This window comes from Mobula hypostoma, chromosome 18 (assembly GCF_963921235.1).
Source record: "Mobula hypostoma chromosome 18, sMobHyp1.1, whole genome shotgun sequence".
In the NCBI taxonomy this organism is placed as follows: domain Eukaryota; kingdom Metazoa; phylum Chordata; class Chondrichthyes; order Myliobatiformes; family Myliobatidae; genus Mobula; species Mobula hypostoma.
This window is the reverse complement of record NC_086114.1, coordinates 65,439,451-65,458,332: the sequence shown is the minus strand read 5'-3', so window position 1 is coordinate 65,458,332 and position 18,882 is coordinate 65,439,451. Positions and strand designations below refer to the sequence as shown.

At 43.9% G+C, this 18,882-nt stretch overlaps 1 protein-coding gene across 1 annotated transcript; it reads left to right on the top strand.

Moving 5' to 3' along the window:
• The first annotated feature begins 216 nt into the window (after positions 1–216).
• Positions 217–18,877, top strand: nr2e3 (nuclear receptor subfamily 2, group E, member 3). Its single transcript, XM_063070265.1, has 8 exons — positions 217–274; positions 1,907–2,057; positions 4,796–4,899; positions 5,659–5,901; positions 7,809–7,990; positions 15,765–16,005; positions 16,994–17,099; positions 18,663–18,877. The coding sequence occupies exons 1-8, from the start codon at positions 217–219 to the stop codon at positions 18,793–18,795; spliced, it is 1,218 nt and encodes a 405-aa protein (XP_062926335.1). The 3' UTR covers positions 18,796–18,877.
• Positions 18,878–18,882: the final 5 nt, after the last annotated feature.

Genomic DNA, 18,882 nt, shown 5'->3' with positions numbered 1-18,882 from the left:
GAGGCTTGCAGTGATAAATCAGAGGAGAGAAGCAGGGACAGACAAACGGCAATGTTCCCATGTTAAGTTTTGGACTCTGTCTTCTTCCAAAGAGTTGGATTTACCCTTTATTTCAAAGGTCAGATACGGATAAATCCTCCAGTCGGGAAGTTTTGCTTCAACTGCTTGGTTGTTCCCATCCTTTGTCCTTGGGGGCCAGATCTTCCTCTGAGTAGAATGAACATCACCCCAACAGAATTATCAGTCAGCCCAGAGTTGGAGGCCAACCAGGCAGGTATGTAACATATCATGTCTGTACGTGACAGAGTGGAAGAGTGATAGAGGGAGCACAGAGTAGAAGATAATAGGAATGAGTAAGAGAGGATCAGACATGCTAGTTGTAGGCGTGAGAGTTGGACAACAAGGATTGCCATGGAAATGAGAGAAGTCCAGTCATCGAATCAGGATGCAAAGGGCAGCCAGACAGAAACGAGAAAAAAGGTTACAAGAAAGTTAAAAATCAATGTGTAAAAGACCAAGAAAAATATGCTTTTGAAGGAAGGAGAAGACAGCAAGTGAAAGAGAGAGAGAGAGAGAGAGAGAGCGAGACACACACACACACACAAAGACAGATGGAGAGACCCAGATCTTCATTCATCAAATTTGGTTAGGGTGGGCCAGTATTCAAAATGCAATTACATAATGTCCAGAGCTCAGTTCATGTTAAACAGAGCAGGGCAAGGTCACTTTGTAAAACTAATCAGCATGAATATTTCAGCACATTCCTGAAGCAAGCATGCATCTAACTGTTAATATAATGGAAATGACTTGTAGACTGTCAATCTAAAAACTTTATGTAACACATTGGCATCCCTTTCAATAAATTGCAACCTAATTAACTGCTTCCAGTCAGTACTGAGAAACAATTTTAATTATTTACAGAGATTTTTGAAATTTCAGTTGTAAGAACAGCATGCTGCATTTAATTACGTTAACTTCTGGTATGACTATAGAATTGCAACATTCATTGGTTAGCTACCATGGCTCTTACCACCAATGTCCGATGCTGTAAACATGAACGTTGACTGCAGCGACATGCTGTGTGCTTTGAGATATCTCTGCGGCAAAATTCTTGGTGTTACAGCAAGTTTCTTCTTTAATGTAACTGAAAATGAGTCTCCTAAAAGCCCTTCAGCTATGATCAAGTTCAAGTTTATTGTCATTCAATCATATACATGTATACTGCCAAAAAAATAACTTTCCTCTAAACCAGGGGTTCCCAACCTTTTTTATGCCATGGACCAATACCATTACACAAGGGATCCAGGGACTGCAGGTCGGGAGCCCCTGCTCTAGACCAAGGTTCACTACACAGTACGTAGGATTCACACACGTAACACATGGTAACATTTCCACAAATAAATTAACAAATAATAAAATATATCTGGGAAGATCTCAAAGTTCAAGCTACGTTGTGGATCACAGCGACAATCACCTCTGAGACTCGAAGAGAAACGTACCTTAATCAATGTTGCCTAGAATTGAAGCCATTCTACCTTCTTCCCCCTTCCCTTCTAGTCCTGACAGCCTGAAACACCAGCTCTCGATTCCTTACCAGAAGCTGCCTGACCTGTTGAGCTCTTCCTGCCTTTTGTGGGTGTTAATCTATGTTCTACTGTTCTTAGAGGCACGGTGTTAATTCTTCCATGTTACTAGAAATTATATCTACATTTTTAATAGAGTCTATTTAATTATCTTCAAACAAGATAAATCCAAACTTCTGCCATGAAGGAAGGCAAACTTCAAAGAGGAGTGAAACCTACACTTGGTTCAGATGAGTCAAGGCAGAAGTTGACTCCTTCATGTTGTTTGTTTCATCGCGGTCAGTGCCAAATTAACTGTTGTTTTCCTTGTGTACTTGCTGTAGTAAAGAGTCCAAGTCCAGGGAAGTCTCTCAGTCCCGTGCTGATGTGTAAGGTGTGCGGGGACACCAGCAGTGGAAAGCACTATGGCATCTACGCTTGCAATGGCTGCAGCGGCTTCTTCAAGAGGAGTGTCAGAAGAAAGCTCATCTACAGGTGAAATATCACACGTTTACTAACGTAGTTAGCAGTGTTTCAGAAACTCGATCATGTGCTAATCCTCCCAGCTCTCTGCGTAACTTGCCAGGAAAGAATACATAGTAATTTTGGAATTGATAACCAAGGCAATACAAAGTGTGCATCAATCAACTGTTAACCAATGTTTCGTTATAAATACAAATGAAACAGATGCCAGTAGGTGCTCCAGCACTGTGTATTTGAAGTTAAACAACATTCAGTTGTCTAGAACTGAAATTATAACAAACTGATTTCACAGAGATACAGCTGTTTGAGCTGCACCATCCAACAACCCACTGATTTAACCCCAGCCTAGTTAAGCGACAGTTTACAATCACCAATTAACCTACTAACTGGTGTGGCTTTGGACTGTGATGGAAACCAGATTACCCAGAGGAAACCCACACACACATACAGGAAGGAACGTACAAACTTGCTTACAGAGGCCACAAGAACTGAACTCCTAACTCCGATGGCCCGAGCTGTAATGTTGAGGAACGGGATTCAGATTTATTTACCATGTGTACATTGAATCATACAGTAAAATGTATCACTTGTGTTACCAGCTAACACAACATCAGGATGTACTGAGGGCAAACGGTAAGTGTTACCACAAATTCCAGCACCAACGTAGCATGCCTGCCTTTGTACTATGTATGAGGCTGGACATGCTGAAATTTGTAGCATCTGGGAGAAGGGAATGGACATTCCAGACAACAATCATCGACTGTCCATTTCCCTCCACAGACTCTCTGCTCTCCTCCGGCTGTTCTTTCTGTGTGAAACGAAAGAGAGGTTGGTAGCTCGGGAGGCTGATTATTTGTAAGGGTGTTTGCCAAGCCTGGAGGATTGGTCGCAGGTGTTCTGTCACCGTTGAGGTGATATCATCAGAACCCGTGCAGCGGCGGGATCGGGGCCAAGGGTTGAGGAAGCAATGCTCACAACAGCCGATAACCAGGGATCGACCCAGCCACCTAGTTGTTTTTGTGTTGAGGGGCGTAACAGCTGGAACAGAAATTCCATATTGTGGGAAGAGAATGGTATTATGCATTGGGATGGTTTAGTGAACTTGTTCATAATGAGATGCACAAATTGATCAGGACCCTGAACTACGTTGTTACCTTCACCAGCTACACTTCCTTGTAGTTCACATCGGCATGGTTCGTTGCTCCTGGTGGGAGGTGGAAACCCCTGGTGATGTGAAATAATGTAAGAAAGGGTCAGGGGTTGGTAGCAGGGTCCTCTCTGGCCTGTGAGAACACCCATGACTTGCAGGTAAATACTGTTTGCTTGGACATCAGAGACTGATGGTGCCAAGCATTTCCAATGGTTTATTGACTTTGCATTTTTTTGTTTCTTGTGACTTCAGAGAGAGAGAAATTGTGAGATGGGGAAGGGTGGAGAAATGGGTAGTGGAAGTCATATTAGGCAGATTCACATGATATAGAGTTGTATTTAATAACACCACAGAGAAGAAGAAACCAACAATTCAGAAGTATTAGCAATTCCGAAATCATTATTCGAGTAATTTCAGCAAAAGAGAGCAGAAAATTAGAGGGTGGGTAAACAGACAATATGTAAATAGTCTGGAATAAAACAAATGTGTATTTTTATAGAATATAGCTCATTCTTCAAGACTGATTTGAAGTTGTGGTGCTATTGTTTTATCAAAAGGTGGCAAGTAAGTTAAACACATGATGAAATAAATTCTCAGTGAGCAGGATGAGAGATAACCATCAATCAGGAGATTAGTAAACACTGCCGTTCTTCAAAATGACACCCTAAAACCTTTACAGATATTACCAAGTCTGAGTTTAACAACTCACTATGCGATAGCACTCTTGACACTCTATTTTAAAGTGACAGACAAAATTAATCACTTAAATTCTACTGCCAGGTTGAACTTTCAAACTCAGAGACAGGAAGGCTGCAGTTAACCTAATATTAATGGAAAGATCATAAGCCCATAAGACATAGGAGCTGAATTAGGCCATTTAGCCTATTGAATATGGCTGATCTATTATCCCTCTCAACCAATTCTCCTTCCTTCTCCCTGTAATCTTGACACCCTGACTAATCAAGAGACTATCAACTTCTGGTTTAAATACACCAATGACTTGGCCTCCACAGCCACCCGTGGTAATGAATTCACCACCCTCTGGCCAAAGAAATTCCTCCTCGTGTCTGTTCTAAATAGACATCTCTCTATTCTCTGGTCCCACACTCACCCACTATAAGAAACATCCTCTCCACACCCACTCTATCTAGGCCTTTCAATATTCGATAGGTTTCAATGAGAGCCATCAAAAGCTACTCATATGTTAACCCTTTCATCCCAGGAATCATTCTTATAAACCCCCTCCGGACTCTCTCCAATGCCAGCACATCTTTTCTTAGATGGGGGCCCAAAACTGTTCACAATACTCCAAGTGTGGTATGACCAATGGCTTAGAAAGCCTCAGAAAGAAATGTTTGAGGTATAACCTATTGTCATTATTTCACCTGACAGCCTAGTATTATACAATCAGGTATGATAAATAGAAGTAAATTATGAAAATTAATTAAATCCAAACAACTATCCTGTTCATTTGCATTTTCACACTTTTTGCACCAGGAGACTCTAGAGTAAATGCAGACTTCTCTAACCTTATACCCTTGCAAATGTCTAGTACCTCAGAGTTGTATACGACATTAATAAATGTGAACTTTGATTGCAGATGCCAGGCTGGTACAGGGATGTGTCCAGTGGATAAAGCCCATCGGAATCAGTGCCAGGCCTGCAGACTGAAGAAGTGTTTGCAGGCTGGAATGAATAAAGACGGTGAGTGATTGTGAATGTCTTTGGGGAAGTGTACAAGAGCAGGTATGAAATTATGGTTTAAATTTCTGACTTAGCACTGTAATTGTTCAAACTACATGTTTTTATTTGCGTTTCATGCTCTCTTATTTTAGATTCAACTTTATTGTCATTGTGCTGAGTACAGATACAAGGCCAATGAAATGCAATTAGCATCTGACCAGAGTGCAAAAGAATAGTATTACTTACAAAATAACTGCGAATAGAAATTAAGTGCTACAACATACAAATATAAAAGTACTGAGACAGTACAATATGGGTGCAATACTGCTTAGCACTGTGATGAGAGGTTCAGCAGGGTCACAGCCTCAGGGAAGAAGCTCTTTCTGTGTCTGCTGGTGCGGGAGCGGAGGCTCCTGTAGCGCCTACCGGATGGGAGGAGAGTAAAAAGTCCATAGTTAGGGTGAGATGCATCCTTGATAATGCTTTTCGCCCTGCCCAGGCAGAGTTTATGGTAGATGTTCTCAATGGTGGGCAATTGGGTGCCGATAATCCGCTGGGCAATTTTCACCACATGCTGGAGTGCTTTGTGGTCCGATACGGGACAATTGCCATACCACACTGAGATGCAGTTGGTGAGTATGCTCTCAATGGTACAGCGGTAAAAGTCCGTCAGTATCCTGGGACAGAGGTGAGCTTTCTTGATGCTCCGCGGGAAATAAAGCTGATTTCCCCACCTTCCACCTTCACTCTCGCTCTGCTGACTGTTAATTATTCCTGCAGCTGTACAGAACGAACGGCAGCCGCGAAGCACTGCCCAGGTGCGGGTGGACACAGCCGAACTGGACCCCGACAAAGAGCACATTGCCACGACCAGGGAGAATACTTCATCATCCGTTACCACGCAGCGACCCATTTCCTCCAATACCAATTCCAACCAGAGGACCAGCAGCCCACAGAACAACCACAGGTTCATGGCTAGCCTAATGACAGCGGAGACCTGCGCCAAACTGGAACCCGAGGACGGTCAGTTGCTCGGTCTTAATCAGTACAAAATTTGCTGATGCGCCCTACCACCAGCAGAATCAGAGTCAGGTTTAATATCACCGACGTGTGCTTTGCAGCAACAGTACCGTGCAAGACATTTTTAAAAGTATAAGTTACAATATCTTAAAAATTAAATTAAGTGAGTAGTGCAAAAAAGGGAGCAAACTAGTGAGGTAGTGAGGCTGGTTCACTGTCCATTCAGAAATCTGATGGCAGAGAGGACGAATCTGTTCCTAAAACACTGAGCGTGGGTCTTCAGGCTCCTGTACCTCCTCCCTGATAGTAGCAATGCAAAGAGGACACATACTGGGTGGTGGGGTCCTGAGTGATGAATACTGCCTGTTTGAGGCATCGCACTTTGAGGATATCCTCGACGCCGGGGAGGCTGGTGCCCACGATGGAGCTGGCTGAGTTTACAGCTTTCTGCATCTTTTTCCGATCCTGTGCAGTAGCCCCTCCATACCAGGCTGTGATGCAACCAGCTAGAGGAGGGCTTCCCAACCTTTCGGATGTCCCTGGACTCCTACCGTTAGCTGAAGGGCCCGTGCGCCCCAGCTTATGAACCCCCGAGCTTGATGCTTTCCACAGTAACTCTGCAGAAACCACTCCTGGGATTAACACGTTAATCCAGTTCTGATGAAAGTCTCATCAATCTGATGGTGGCAGATCTGATGAGCGTCTATATCATTTGCTTCTCATTTCTGTAAAGATTAGGACTGCTGAGTTAAATATGCTCTCCCTCCCACTCTACCCCTGCTCCTGGCCTTCAGATGAAACAGAATTGGCATCTTTAGGTGTCAGCCTAAAGAGAGCGTGACAGAAGCTACTCGCAAACAAAAGTGAGCCAAACCCCACGTACACAGACACAGCTTATAGACAGGATCAGCCAGAGGGTGGTGCATCTGTGGAATTCATTGCTACAGATGGCCGTGGAGATCAAGTCACTGGGTACACTTAAAGTGAAGGTTGATAGGATATCGATTAGTAAGGGTGTCAAAGGTTACAGTGAGAAGGCAGTATAGGGTTGAGAGGGATAATAAGTCAGCCATGACTGAACGGTGAAACAGACACGACGTGCCAAATTATCTAATTCTGCTCCAATGTCTTATGGTCTTATAGGAACAAGAACCTTTAAACCATGGGCTAATGCATCTTCCATGGATGAGATTACTGAATTGATAGGAAACCAAATAGAGTCATCGGGCACTATGGCACAGAAACTGGCCCCTATCTCCATCTAGTCCGTGCTAAAGCATTATTCTGTCCCATCGAACCCACAGCTGGACCATAGAGCTCCATTCATGTACCTATCTAAACTTCTTTTAAATGTTGAAATCAAACCCACATCCACCTGTTCTGCTGGCAGCTTGTTCAACACTTGCTTCACCTCTGAGTGAAGATGTTCCCCCTCAGATTTCTTTTAAATATTTCACCTTTCACCCTTAATCTAGTTCTGGTTTCACCCAACCTCAGTGGAAAAAAGCCTGCTTGCTTTTACCCTGTCTATACCCCTCATAATTTGGTTTCAAATCTCTCCTCATTCTCTTATTCTCCAGGAAATAAAGCCCTAACCTATTCAACCTTACCCTATAACTCAGGTCCTCAAGGCCTGGCAACACCCTTGTAAATTTTCTCTGAACTCTTTCAATCTTATTTACATCTTTCCTATAGGTAGTGGCCAAAACTGCACACAATATTCCCCATTAGGCTTCAAAAGCATGCAAGGATATTGGAGTAGATGTCCCATGACATGATTGATTTCACTGAATAGGGCTCGCAAGCAAATTGCCACTGGGGTGCCATGGAAATTATTTTGCTGGCTCTTATGGGCAATAGTGCGAGAGGTGGATTGGGTAATATTTCACTGTAATATGATGGACTTGCAGCGGACGAGAACGTTGACGTGATGAGTAATGAGCCCGAGAGGACAGCCACCGAATACCAGATGTCCACCTACCCGCCCAGCAGCCCTGAAAGTGTTTACGAAGTTTCAGCCAGGCTGCTCTTCATGGCAGTGAAATGGGCCAAGAACCTGGCAGTGTTTTCCAACCTGCCCTTCAGAGACCAGGTACAGTGCTGGTGGCTTGGAAAGTAACATCAAACAAGCCCACTTTAATAATATGAAACATTGCATTTGCAGATCATTCAAAGCTCAAAGTCAAAGTTCAAAGTAAATTTATTAACAAAGTACATATTTGTCACTATATTCTACCCTGAGATTCATTTTCTTGCAGGCATTCACAGTAGAAATACTCAATACAATAGTGAAAAAATACAAAATACATAAATAAATAAATACTGAAGCCACGAGTTGTAAAATATTTGAAAGTAAGTCTGTAGGTTGTGGAATCAGTTCAGTGTTGAGGTGAGTAAAGTTATTCACACTGGAGCCTGATGGTTGAGGGGTAATAAATATTCTCGAGGTGTGCGTACTCAGGTTTCTGTACCCCTCCCCAATGGCAGCAGTGAGAAGAAAGCATGCCCTGGATGGTGGGGGTCCTTGATATTGGATACAGTTGGCGTTGGATTGGTGAGTTCTTTCCATTCATTTTTTCAGGATCAAGGCCAACAGCATTGATTGCCCATTGTCATCCCCTAACTGCCCTTGAGAAGGTAGGTGGTGGCAAATCAGCTTGAAGTGGTGCAGTCCATTGCAGTGCTATTGGCTAGGGAGTTCCGAGATGTAGACAGCAAAGGACCAAAAATACATCTCCAACTCAGCTGGTGTGAGACTTGGAGAACAAACTGCAGGAGCTGGTGCCACGATGCACTGCCACCATTGTTTCTCTTTGTAGTAAAGGTCAAATACTTTGGGACAAACAGTCAGAATGGCTTGGGCGATGGTTAATGGTACAAACTGGGGAGAATAGGGTGGTTGGTGGAGGGCCAATCAAGTGGGCCGATTAGCCGTAGGGCTGTTGGCATAATACTCAGCCAGATGATGGAAAGGCTTTGGGCTTACGGGAGACGAATCCGGTTTAACAGTAGTGATTGGGGATTCCATTGCCAGAGGAGTAGCCATGAGATTCAGTGGAGGTGGTAGAGACACCAGAAAGGTACGTTGCCTGCCAGGTGCCAGGGTCAGGGATATCTCGGATCAGGTCCCCACCTTCTAAACAGGGAGGGTGAGCAGTCGTAAGTCGTAGTACATACTGGCAACAATGACATACAGCAGGTAGATAAAGGGAGAAGGTCCTGAAGAGAGAATATAGGGAGGTAGGTAGAAAGCTGCAAAGCAGGACCTCTGGGGTCGTAATCTCTGGATTGCTGCCTGTGCCATGTGCCAGTGAGGGTACAAAGAGGATGATTTGGAAGATGAATGTGCGTCTGAAGAACTGGTGTGGGGTAGGGGCTCAGATTTCTAGATCGTGGGGTTCTTTTCTGGGGAAGATATGACATGTACAAAAAGGATAGGTTACACCTGAACCTAAGGGGGACCAACACCCTCCCTTGCCGTCTGGTTTACTGGAGCTGTTGGGGAGGGTTTAAACTAACTTGGCAGGGGGGATAGGGCTGAGGATGGGGCAGCTGGAGAAGGACAGGCAGAGGCCGTGTGTAGTGAGATGGTGAGGAAGGACAGGTAGAAGCTGGGACAAAATTGCAGCCCGTGAGATGAGTTGCAGTGTAACAGGGGGACAAAACTGAAAAGGCTGATGAGGACAGGACTGAAAGCGCACTGTATCTTGTAGAACAGTCAGAGATTGGCAGGCATGTTGTTGTGGGCGTCTGACTCATGGTTCGAAGAAGATTATAGCTGGGAGCTTAACATCCAAGGATTTATTGTTTCAAAAGGACAAGCTGGGAGACAGAGGGGGTGGCGTGGCTCTGTTGGTAAAGTAGATTGCCAGGCCTTTCTTCCACACAGATACTGCTGCTGCCCAGGTTGGGACCTGCCTGGGTTTGAACTCACGACCATCTGCCTTGAAGTCCCGTGCTGATGCCATTACACCACCAGGTGACTCAGGAGTTAGATACAAGCCTCCAAGTAGTCGCCAGGACGTGGGCTACAAATTACAACAGGAGACAGAAAGAAATGTCAAAAGGACAATGTTACAATAGTCATGGGGGATTTCAATATGCAGGTAGATTGGGAAAATCAGGTTGGTGCTGGATTCTAAAGAGAGTTGATAGAATGCCAATGAGATGGCTTTTTAGAGCAGCTCGTGGTTGAGCCCACTAGGGGTTCAGTTATTCTGGACGGGGTGCTGTGCATCAAATCTGATTTGATTAGGAGACAGAGACAGTAATATGCTAGAATTCGGCCTACAATTTGAGAGGGCGAAGCTAAAGTCAGATGTATCAGTATTACAGTGGAGTAAAGGGAATTACAGAGACATCAGAGCGGAACTGGCCAGAGTTGATTGGAAGGGGATACTAGCAGGGATGGCTGTAGAGCAGCAGTGGCTAGAGTTTCTGGGAGCAATTTGGAACGTGCAGGATAGAAATATCCCAAAAAAGAACATACAACATAGAAGAGTAACAGGCCATTCGGCCCACAACAGGTGCTGAACCAGCTAAACAGCAAATCAAAACACCCAAACACTAACTCCCCCTACATACACCATGTTCATATCCTTCCATCCTCCTTATATCCATGGGTCTATCTAAACATTTCTTAAATGCCTTGAATGTATTTGCCTCCACCACCATACCAGGCAACACATTCCAGGCACCCACCACTCTCTGAGTGAAAAACTGTCCCTCACATCCCCTTTGAAATTACCCCCCTCACCTAAAATTCATGCTCTCTGGTATTAGACATTTCAACCCTGGGAAACAAATACTCCCTGTCTACTCTGTCTGTGCCTCTCCTAATCTTATAAACCTCTATCAGATCTCTCCTCAGCCTCCGTTGCTCCAGAGAAAACAACTCAAGTTTATGCAGCCTCTCATGATAGCACACGCCCTCTGAACCAGGCAACGTCCTGGTAAACCCCTTCTGCACCCTCTCCAAAGTCTCAACATCCTTCCTGTAGTATTTTAAAGGCAGGATGACACAACTGTGGCTGACAAGAGAAGTCAAAGGCAACACAAAAGCAAAAAGAGAGGGCATATAATAGAGCAATAATTAGTTGGAAGTTTGAGGATTCAGAAGCTTTTCAAAACCAACTGAAGGCAACTAAAAAAGTCATAAGGAGGGAAAAGACAAAATATGAAGGTAAGCTAGCCAATAATATCAAAGGGGGTACCAAAAGTTTTTCTCAGATATATAAAGTGTAAAAGTAGTAATGGAGACAGGAAATGGCAGACAAACTGAATAGGTGCTTTGCGTCAGTCTTCACTGTGGAAGACAAGCAGTCTGCAAGATGTTTAAGAGTTTCAGGGGGTAGAAGTGAGTGCAGTTGCTATTACTAGAGAGAAGGTGCTTGGGGAAGTGAAAGTTCTGAAGGCAGATAAGTCACTTGGACCAGGTGGACAACACCCCAGGTTTCTGAAAGAGGCTGCTGAAGAGATTATGGAGGCATTAGTAATGTCCTTTCAAGAATCACTAGAGTCTGCAATAGTTCTGGAGAGCTGGTAATTGCAAATGTCACCTCACTCTTCAAGGGAGGCAGAAGAAAGGAAATTATGGGCCAGTTAGCCTGACCTCAGTGGTATGGAAGATATTGGAGTTGATTGGTAAGGATGAGGTTTTGGGGTACTTGGAGGCACATGATAAAATGGGCCAAGTCAGCATGGTTTCCTCAAGGGAAAATCTTGCCTGACAATATGCTGGAGTTATTTAAGGAAATAACAAGCAGGGTAGACAAAGGAAAATCAGTGGATGTTGTGTACTTGTGTTTTCAGAAGGCTTTTCACATGAGGCTACTTAGCAAGACCAAATGGTGTTACAGAAAAAATACTAGCATTGGCTGATTGGCAGGAGGCAAAGAGAAGGAATAAAGGGAGCTTTTCTGTGTTGGGACTGCTTCTTATAGTGTTGTATGTCGATGATTTGGAGGGTGGAATGACCACGTTTGCAGATGATACAAAGATAGGTGGAGGGGCAGGTAGTGTTGAGGAAGTAGGAAAGCTGCAGAAGGACTTAGACAGATTAGGAAAATAGGCAAAGTGGCAGATGGAGTAGTGTGTCGGGAAGTGTATGGTCATGCATTCTGGTAGAAGGAATTAAAGACAATTTTCTAAATGGGAAGAAAATTCAATAATCCAAGGTATAAAGGGACCTGGGAGTCCTCTTGCAGGATTCCCTAAAGGTGAACTTGAATCTGTGGTGAGGACGAAACGTATTTCAAGAGGACTAAAATATAAAAGCAAGGATGTAATGCTGATGTCTTATAAGGCACTGGTGAGGCCTCACTTGGAGAATTGTGAGCAGTTTAGGGCCTTTTATCTAAGAAAGGATGTGCTGACATTGGAGAGGGTCCAGCGGAGGTTCTTGAGAAGGATTCCAGGAATGAAAGGGTTATCATATTAGGAGCATTAGATGCTCTGGGCCTGTGCTCACTGGAACGTGGAAGAATAAAAGGGATCTCATCAAATGTTGAAAGGTCCAGTTAGAGTGGATGTGGAGAGGGTGTTTCCTACAGTGGGGGAGTCTCAGGACCAGAGGCCATAGCCTCAGAATAGAGGGGCATCCATTTAGAACAGAGCTGAGGAGGAAGTTCTTTAGCTAGAGGGTTGTGAGTTTGTGGAATTTGTTGCTGTTGAGGTCAGGTCATTGGGTGTATTTAAGGCAGTGTTGGTAGGCTCTTGATTAATCAGGGAGTGTATGGTTACAGAGAAAAACAAAGCAGGAGAATGGGATTGAGAGGGAAATGGATCAACCATGGTGAAATGGTGGAGGTGAATCGATGGGCCAAAAGGCCTATTTCTGCTCCTATGTCATGGAATCATCTCCCAGCATATCCAAGCTCAGTCTTCACTTGCATCTAATTATTTATCTAGCTGGGCCATCTAGGCTTCCGGTCAATGCTGACTTCCAGAATTCTCAAGTGATTTAGCAATGGTAATGCCATTGAATATCAAGAGTAGGTGGTTAGAGTCTCTGACTGCAAATAGCCAACGCCTGTCATTTTTGTGGCACAAACATTGCTTGCTTCTTATCAGTCTTTGCCTGAAAGTTGGCATGGCCCGCTTTATTGCTGTAGAGTTGTGAATGGGTTGAACCATGTAGTCTTCAGCAAACATTGTGGGTGCCACAGAATATAGCTCGGGGCATTGGAGTTCAATTCGGCATCGTCTGTAAAGAGTCTCTGTACATCCTCCCTGTGGAATGCACGGGTGTTCCCAGGGGCTCCGGGTTCCTTTCATGGTCCGGGTAGGTCACTGTAAATTGTCCTGTGGTTGGGTTAGGGTAATCAGGGTTGTCGGGGTTTGCTGGGGCAGCATGTCTAGAAGGGCTGGAAGCACCCACTCCACGATGTATTGCTAAAGAGAGCCATAGAAAAGTACAGCACAGAAACAGGCCTGTCGGCCCACCTAGTCAGTGCCAAAACTATTTAAGCTGCCTACTCACATCGACCTGTACCGGGACCATAGCCCTCCCTACTTCTACCATCCACGTACCTATCCAAACTTCTCTTAAACATTGAAATCGATCTCACTGCGCCACTCGCACAGCCAGCTTGTTCCACATTCTCACCACCTTCTGAGTGAAGATGTTTCCCCTCATGTTTCCCATAAACTTTTCACCCCCTAACCCCTGACCTCTAGTTGTAGTCCCACCCAACCTTAGTGAAAAAAGCCTTCTTGCATTTACACTATCTACAGCCCTCATAATTTTGTATATTTCTATCAAATCTCCTCTCAACCTTCTAGGTTCCATGGAATAAAGTAATGACCTATTCAATCTTTCCCTATAGCTAAGGTCCTCTAGTCCAGGCAACACCCTTGTAAATTTTCTCTGTACCCTTTCAATCTTATTTGCATCTTTCCTGTAGGTAGGTGACCAAAATTGCACACAATATTCCAAATTCCTCCTGTCCTCTTGGGCCTCCTGTCCCATGATCCTCTCATATCCCCTTTGCCTATCACCTGTTCAGCTCTTGGCTCCATCCCTCCCCCTCCTGTCTTCTCCCATCATTTTGGATCTCCCCCTCCCCCTCCCACTTTCAAATCTCTTATTAACTCTTCTTTCAGTTAGTCCTGACGAAGGGTCTCAGCCTTAAACGTCGACTGTACCTCTTCCTAGAGATGCTGCCTGGCCTGCTGCGTTCACCAGCAACTTTGATGTGTGTTGCTCGAAAATCTCTAAGATTGGCTGGACACGACCTATACCACATGAAGCCATGCTGATTATCCCTAATCAGTCATGTCTAACCAAATACTTATATCTGCTCTCTTAGAAAATCTTCCCCACTACTGATGTCAGGCAGCCTATAATTCCCTGATTTTTCTTTGGAGCCTTTCTTAAACAGCGGCACAATGCTGGCTGTCCACCAGTCCCTGTTACCTCACCTGTCGCTAAGGATGATATAAATATCTCTGCTACGGCCCCGGCAATTCCTGCACTTGCCTCACCGTAGAGTCCGAGGGAACACCTTGTTAGGCCTGGGGACTTATCCACCTTAATTTCCCTCAAGGTAGAAACCAGCTCCTCCCCTATAATCTGTATAGACTCTATGAAGTTGATACAGTTTTGCCTTAGTTCTATAGACTCCGCATCCCTCTCCTGAGTAAGTACAGATGAAAAATTATCATTTAAGATAACTTTTAGCTCCACACTGGAATGACCATTCTGATCTTCCAGAGGACCAGATTTGTCCCTTGCAATCTTCCTCTTAACGCATCTGTGGAATCTCTTTGGATTTTCCTTCACCTCGTCCGCTAAGGCAAACTTAACCCTTCTTCTTAGCCCTCCTTATCTCTTTCTCTTGCATTTCTTATACTCCATAAGCACCTCATTTGTTCCTATACGCCTATACCTGCTATGCCCCTCCTTTTTTTCTTAACCAGGGCCTCAAAATCTCTTGTAAACCAAAGACACCTGTTACCTTTACCTTTTATTCTGACAGGAACATACAAGATTTGTACTCTCAAAATTTCACTTCTGAAGGCCTCCCACTTGCCAAGTACACCGTTGCCAGAAAACAGCCTGTCCCTATCCACACTTGCCAGATCCTTTCTCCAAAATTGGCCTTTCTCCAATTTAGAATCTCAACCTGCGGACCAGAGCTATTTGTTTTACATAACTACTTTGAAACTAACGGCATTGTGGTCACGAGAGGCAAAGTGTTCCCCTGCACAAACTTCTGTCCCCTGTCCTGTCTCTTTCCCTAATAGCAGATCAAGTATTGCACAATCTCTCATTGAGATTTCCACAATTAATTAATAAAATAAATAAACACAGTCTGATTTGATGATGGAGGAACTGAACGCTACATAGTGGTCCTGCAGTGCCACCCTGGGGCTGAAGTGATTGACTGCAAACAATCAGATTCTTCCTTTGTGCAAGATATGACATCCCACTGACGTCCACTGCCTTCAGTTTTGCCAGAGCAGGTACAGAGTTTAGTGAAACAGTTCACTTCAGTGGACAGTGTAGTCTTCAGATGGTGCAATGCCTGGATTACTAGAGTCCTTTGAGACCAAAGAAGTTCAGATTTCTGTAACTAAAGTACTGGAAGAGTGAACTAAGTGGAGGATTGTGCCATGAGTCTTGGGTGAAGTACAGGTGAGCTATCAGAAGGAATGTGATTGTGGAGAAGAATGCATATGGAGATGGACATGGTGAATTCCATGCAATGAATAAATAACTAATAAGCCATTTCAGGTCACATTAATTACTTACATTCGACAAGCACGAGATGAGGAGTGACAGGATAAGGAGTTTCATTTTGCTGATCCCAGAGTTATTGTTCACTGATAACCACTCATTTATCTAAAGCCATTTTGTTTTGCAGGTAATTTTGCTGGAGGAAGCCTGGAATGAACTGTTCCTGCTCTGTGCTATCCAGTGGTCCATGCCCCTGGAGGGCTGCCCTTTGTTATCATCACCTGAACTCTCTCTCAGCCCTCAGGGAAAGAGCAGCTCCACTATGGCAGATGTTCGCATTCTGCAGGAGACCATCGGCCGCTTCAAGGCCCTTGTTGTGGATCCGACAGAGTTCGCCTGCCTGAAAGCGGTGGTGCTGTTTAAACCAGGTGAGTTGCATCTCCCCCTTGCTCATCTACCTTTCATTCAGCACTAATGCAACGTGCTGTTCCCAGAGGACAAAGCACACAGACACTAGTAGATCACAGGAGAAAACTGACCCTGGTGGTCATGTTGTTGTCAAACCAAACTGACTGGGGTCTGAGGGGAAATAGAGGATCCAGTTGCACGAGGAGGAATTGAGGCCAAGGTCTTGATACTTATTGATCAGCTTTAAGGGGATGATGGTATTGAATGGTGAACTGTAATCAATAAAAAGCATCCTGATGATTGGAGCTTTGCTATCCAGATGCTCCAGAGTTGAGTGAAGAGCCAATAAGATGGCATCTGCTGTGGACTTGTTCCTCCAGTAGGCAAATTGGACCAGATCTAAGTCGCTTCTTAAGCAGGAGTTGATATGTTTCATCACCACCCTCTCAAAACACTTCATCACTGTGGATGTAAGTGCTACTGGACAACAGTCATTGACGCAAATTATCACTCTTTTCTTGGGCACCTGTATAATTGAAGTCTGCTTGAAGCAGGTGGGCATCTCTGACTGCCAAAGCAAGAGGTTAAAGATCTCTGTGAACAGTCCAGCCAGTTGATCAGCACAGGTCAATGTGCAGATTATTCCAAATTTTACTCGAAATGTCACCCACTCCTCTCCTGATGGTACTGACTCACACAAGTATCTAGTTTAATAGCTACCGACAGTGAGCAGGTCCCAGACAAACCCTAACCAGGTACTCACAATGCAGGTCCAGGAGAGGCACATTTTGGCATTTCTCCTCTCTCTATGCCAAATGAAACACATCACCCACTTCCTATAGGAGGCTGACATCAGGTAATTCAATAAGAAAAGGGGATTAGAGATCTTCCCAGCATGTGTGTATCACCTTTGCCAACCCTGCCATAATGAGATACAGATGTAAATGTACCTTTAGTGGAATCTTTAGCACTGGCTGCAGCAGTCACTAAATCTGAGCTCTCCTTCAGAAACACGAGGCTTGAAGGACCCTGAGCAGGTTGAGAATCTGCAAGATCAGTCACAGGTGATGCTGGGTCAGCACAGTCGGACGCACTACCCCATCCAGCCGGTCAGGTAAGGAGCTGAATCTTCATGTCAGACTGCTACTAATTAACACAAACTGCTTCCAGGTCACGTTCTCATACCAAATTATACTGTCACTTCGGGTGTAAATATGGAACGACTTACTACATTTCATGCCCTTACAGGATGTCAGAAGAGTACAGAGGCAGAGGAGAGATTGACCAGAATTATGCCAGCTTCAGTTATATAAGAAGATTAGAAAGATAGGATTGTTCACCTTGTCTTGGGCTTAAGAGGGAAGGGGCTCGTTTTGCTGTTGTTGTCGTCACCTGTTGTGTTGTGTTGTTCTGCCAAGCATAGCGATCATGCTATGTTGGTGGTGACACTTGCCAGCTCGGGTGTGTTGGTTGTTAACACATTTCACTGCATGTGATAAATAATCCTTAACCTTAGAGTAGGGAAAGCCAAGGTCCAATTAAATGCAATGTTGATATATTTTGGGGATTGAACGTAACAAATTGTTTCACTGATTGAAGGGTTGGTTTGGGGGCAATCAGTAATTACAGAGTTGAGATAAAAGAAACAAGATATGAGAAGGATTATTTTCTTTTTAAAATACACATCAGGGGTTTCTGGAAATCCAAACCAGAAGGGAAGATAAAATTTGTATCAACTGTCAAAAGGTAATGCAAGTAGATACACTTGGAAAGGAAATCAGTGCAAGGCAGTCTGGGAAGAACAATGAAGAGGGACTAAGTGGGGAGATATTTCAAATAAACAATAGTCTTGTGGGCAGAATCTGCATTTTCTGTGCTACAAGGTTTTATGGTTCTAATACCAATGCAGATGGAGAAGAACACAGCTCTAATCAATTTTCATATACAGTATAAATATATATACATATACACATTACAAAAAACACTAAAGCTTTCAATATGTCAGGTAGCATCTGTGGAGAGAAAACAAGTTAATATTTCATGAAAATAATGTTTCATTTTTTAAATTTCAGATTTCCAACAAGATATCACACAAGTCCAACTTGATAACTTGAACCTGTTTATTTCCCATTATCTGGCCCGAAGTAATGTTCTCCCTCAGCTTCTCAATACTGATAGCTACGCTAGTAGCTTTATGAGGCTCCCTCTCAACATTTCCTGATATTGAATAATTCAGGTGTTCCTCGTGTTTACACAGTACAGTACTAAGCTAAATGGCTTTCAAAGCATAAATGCTATACGTCAAAGTGTTCAGTACTCACGGTGTAGCTTGACTGACACATTGTACAGTTTGACCTGATAGGCACTGTAATTATGCAGTCCCATGGATGAAATATTAAACTCTAACTGCATTCTGAAGTAAACCATTAAGATATAGTGGCTTTACGTAAAGTCAACACCATAATGCTCCTGCTGCTAAAATGACTACCAAAGTTGGCCAACATTCTTCACTAAATGGAAAGTGTTCTAAGACACAATTTAAATCCAGGTTCTCTCTATTCACTTTATTGACTGACAAGTCTGTTGATTTATATTTACAGGAAATGTTGCCCTCACATTAGTTGGGGGAAGCAAGGAGGATGGCATTTGGATTTATTATTGTCATCTTTCTCCTCAGGTTTGGGAAGTTGCTTCTGCTCCTGCCTTCACTGCGCTTTGTCTCAGCAGAACGAATTGAACTGCTGTTCTTTCACAGGACCATTGGCAACACTCCCATGGAGAAACTTCTTTGTGACATGTTTAAGAGCTGAACTTCCTAAATGGTCCCTTTAGATTGTCCTATTATTTCATCTTCTCTAGAGGGCGCACAATAAAATTATTTCCCCTGCTTTCCCTAC

Coding starts and splice junctions, on each gene's coding strand:
- nr2e3 (XM_063070265.1), top strand. CDS start 217: ATGAACATCACCCCAACAGAATTATCAGTCAGCCCAGAGTTGGAGGCC. Junction 4,900..5,658: donor GGCTGGAATGAATAAAGACG/GTGAGTGATTGT, acceptor TTATTCCTGCAG/CTGTACAGAACGAACGGCAG. Junction 17,100..18,662: donor TACCCCATCCAGCCGGTCAG/GTAAGGAGCTGA, acceptor CTTTCTCCTCAG/GTTTGGGAAGTTGCTTCTGC.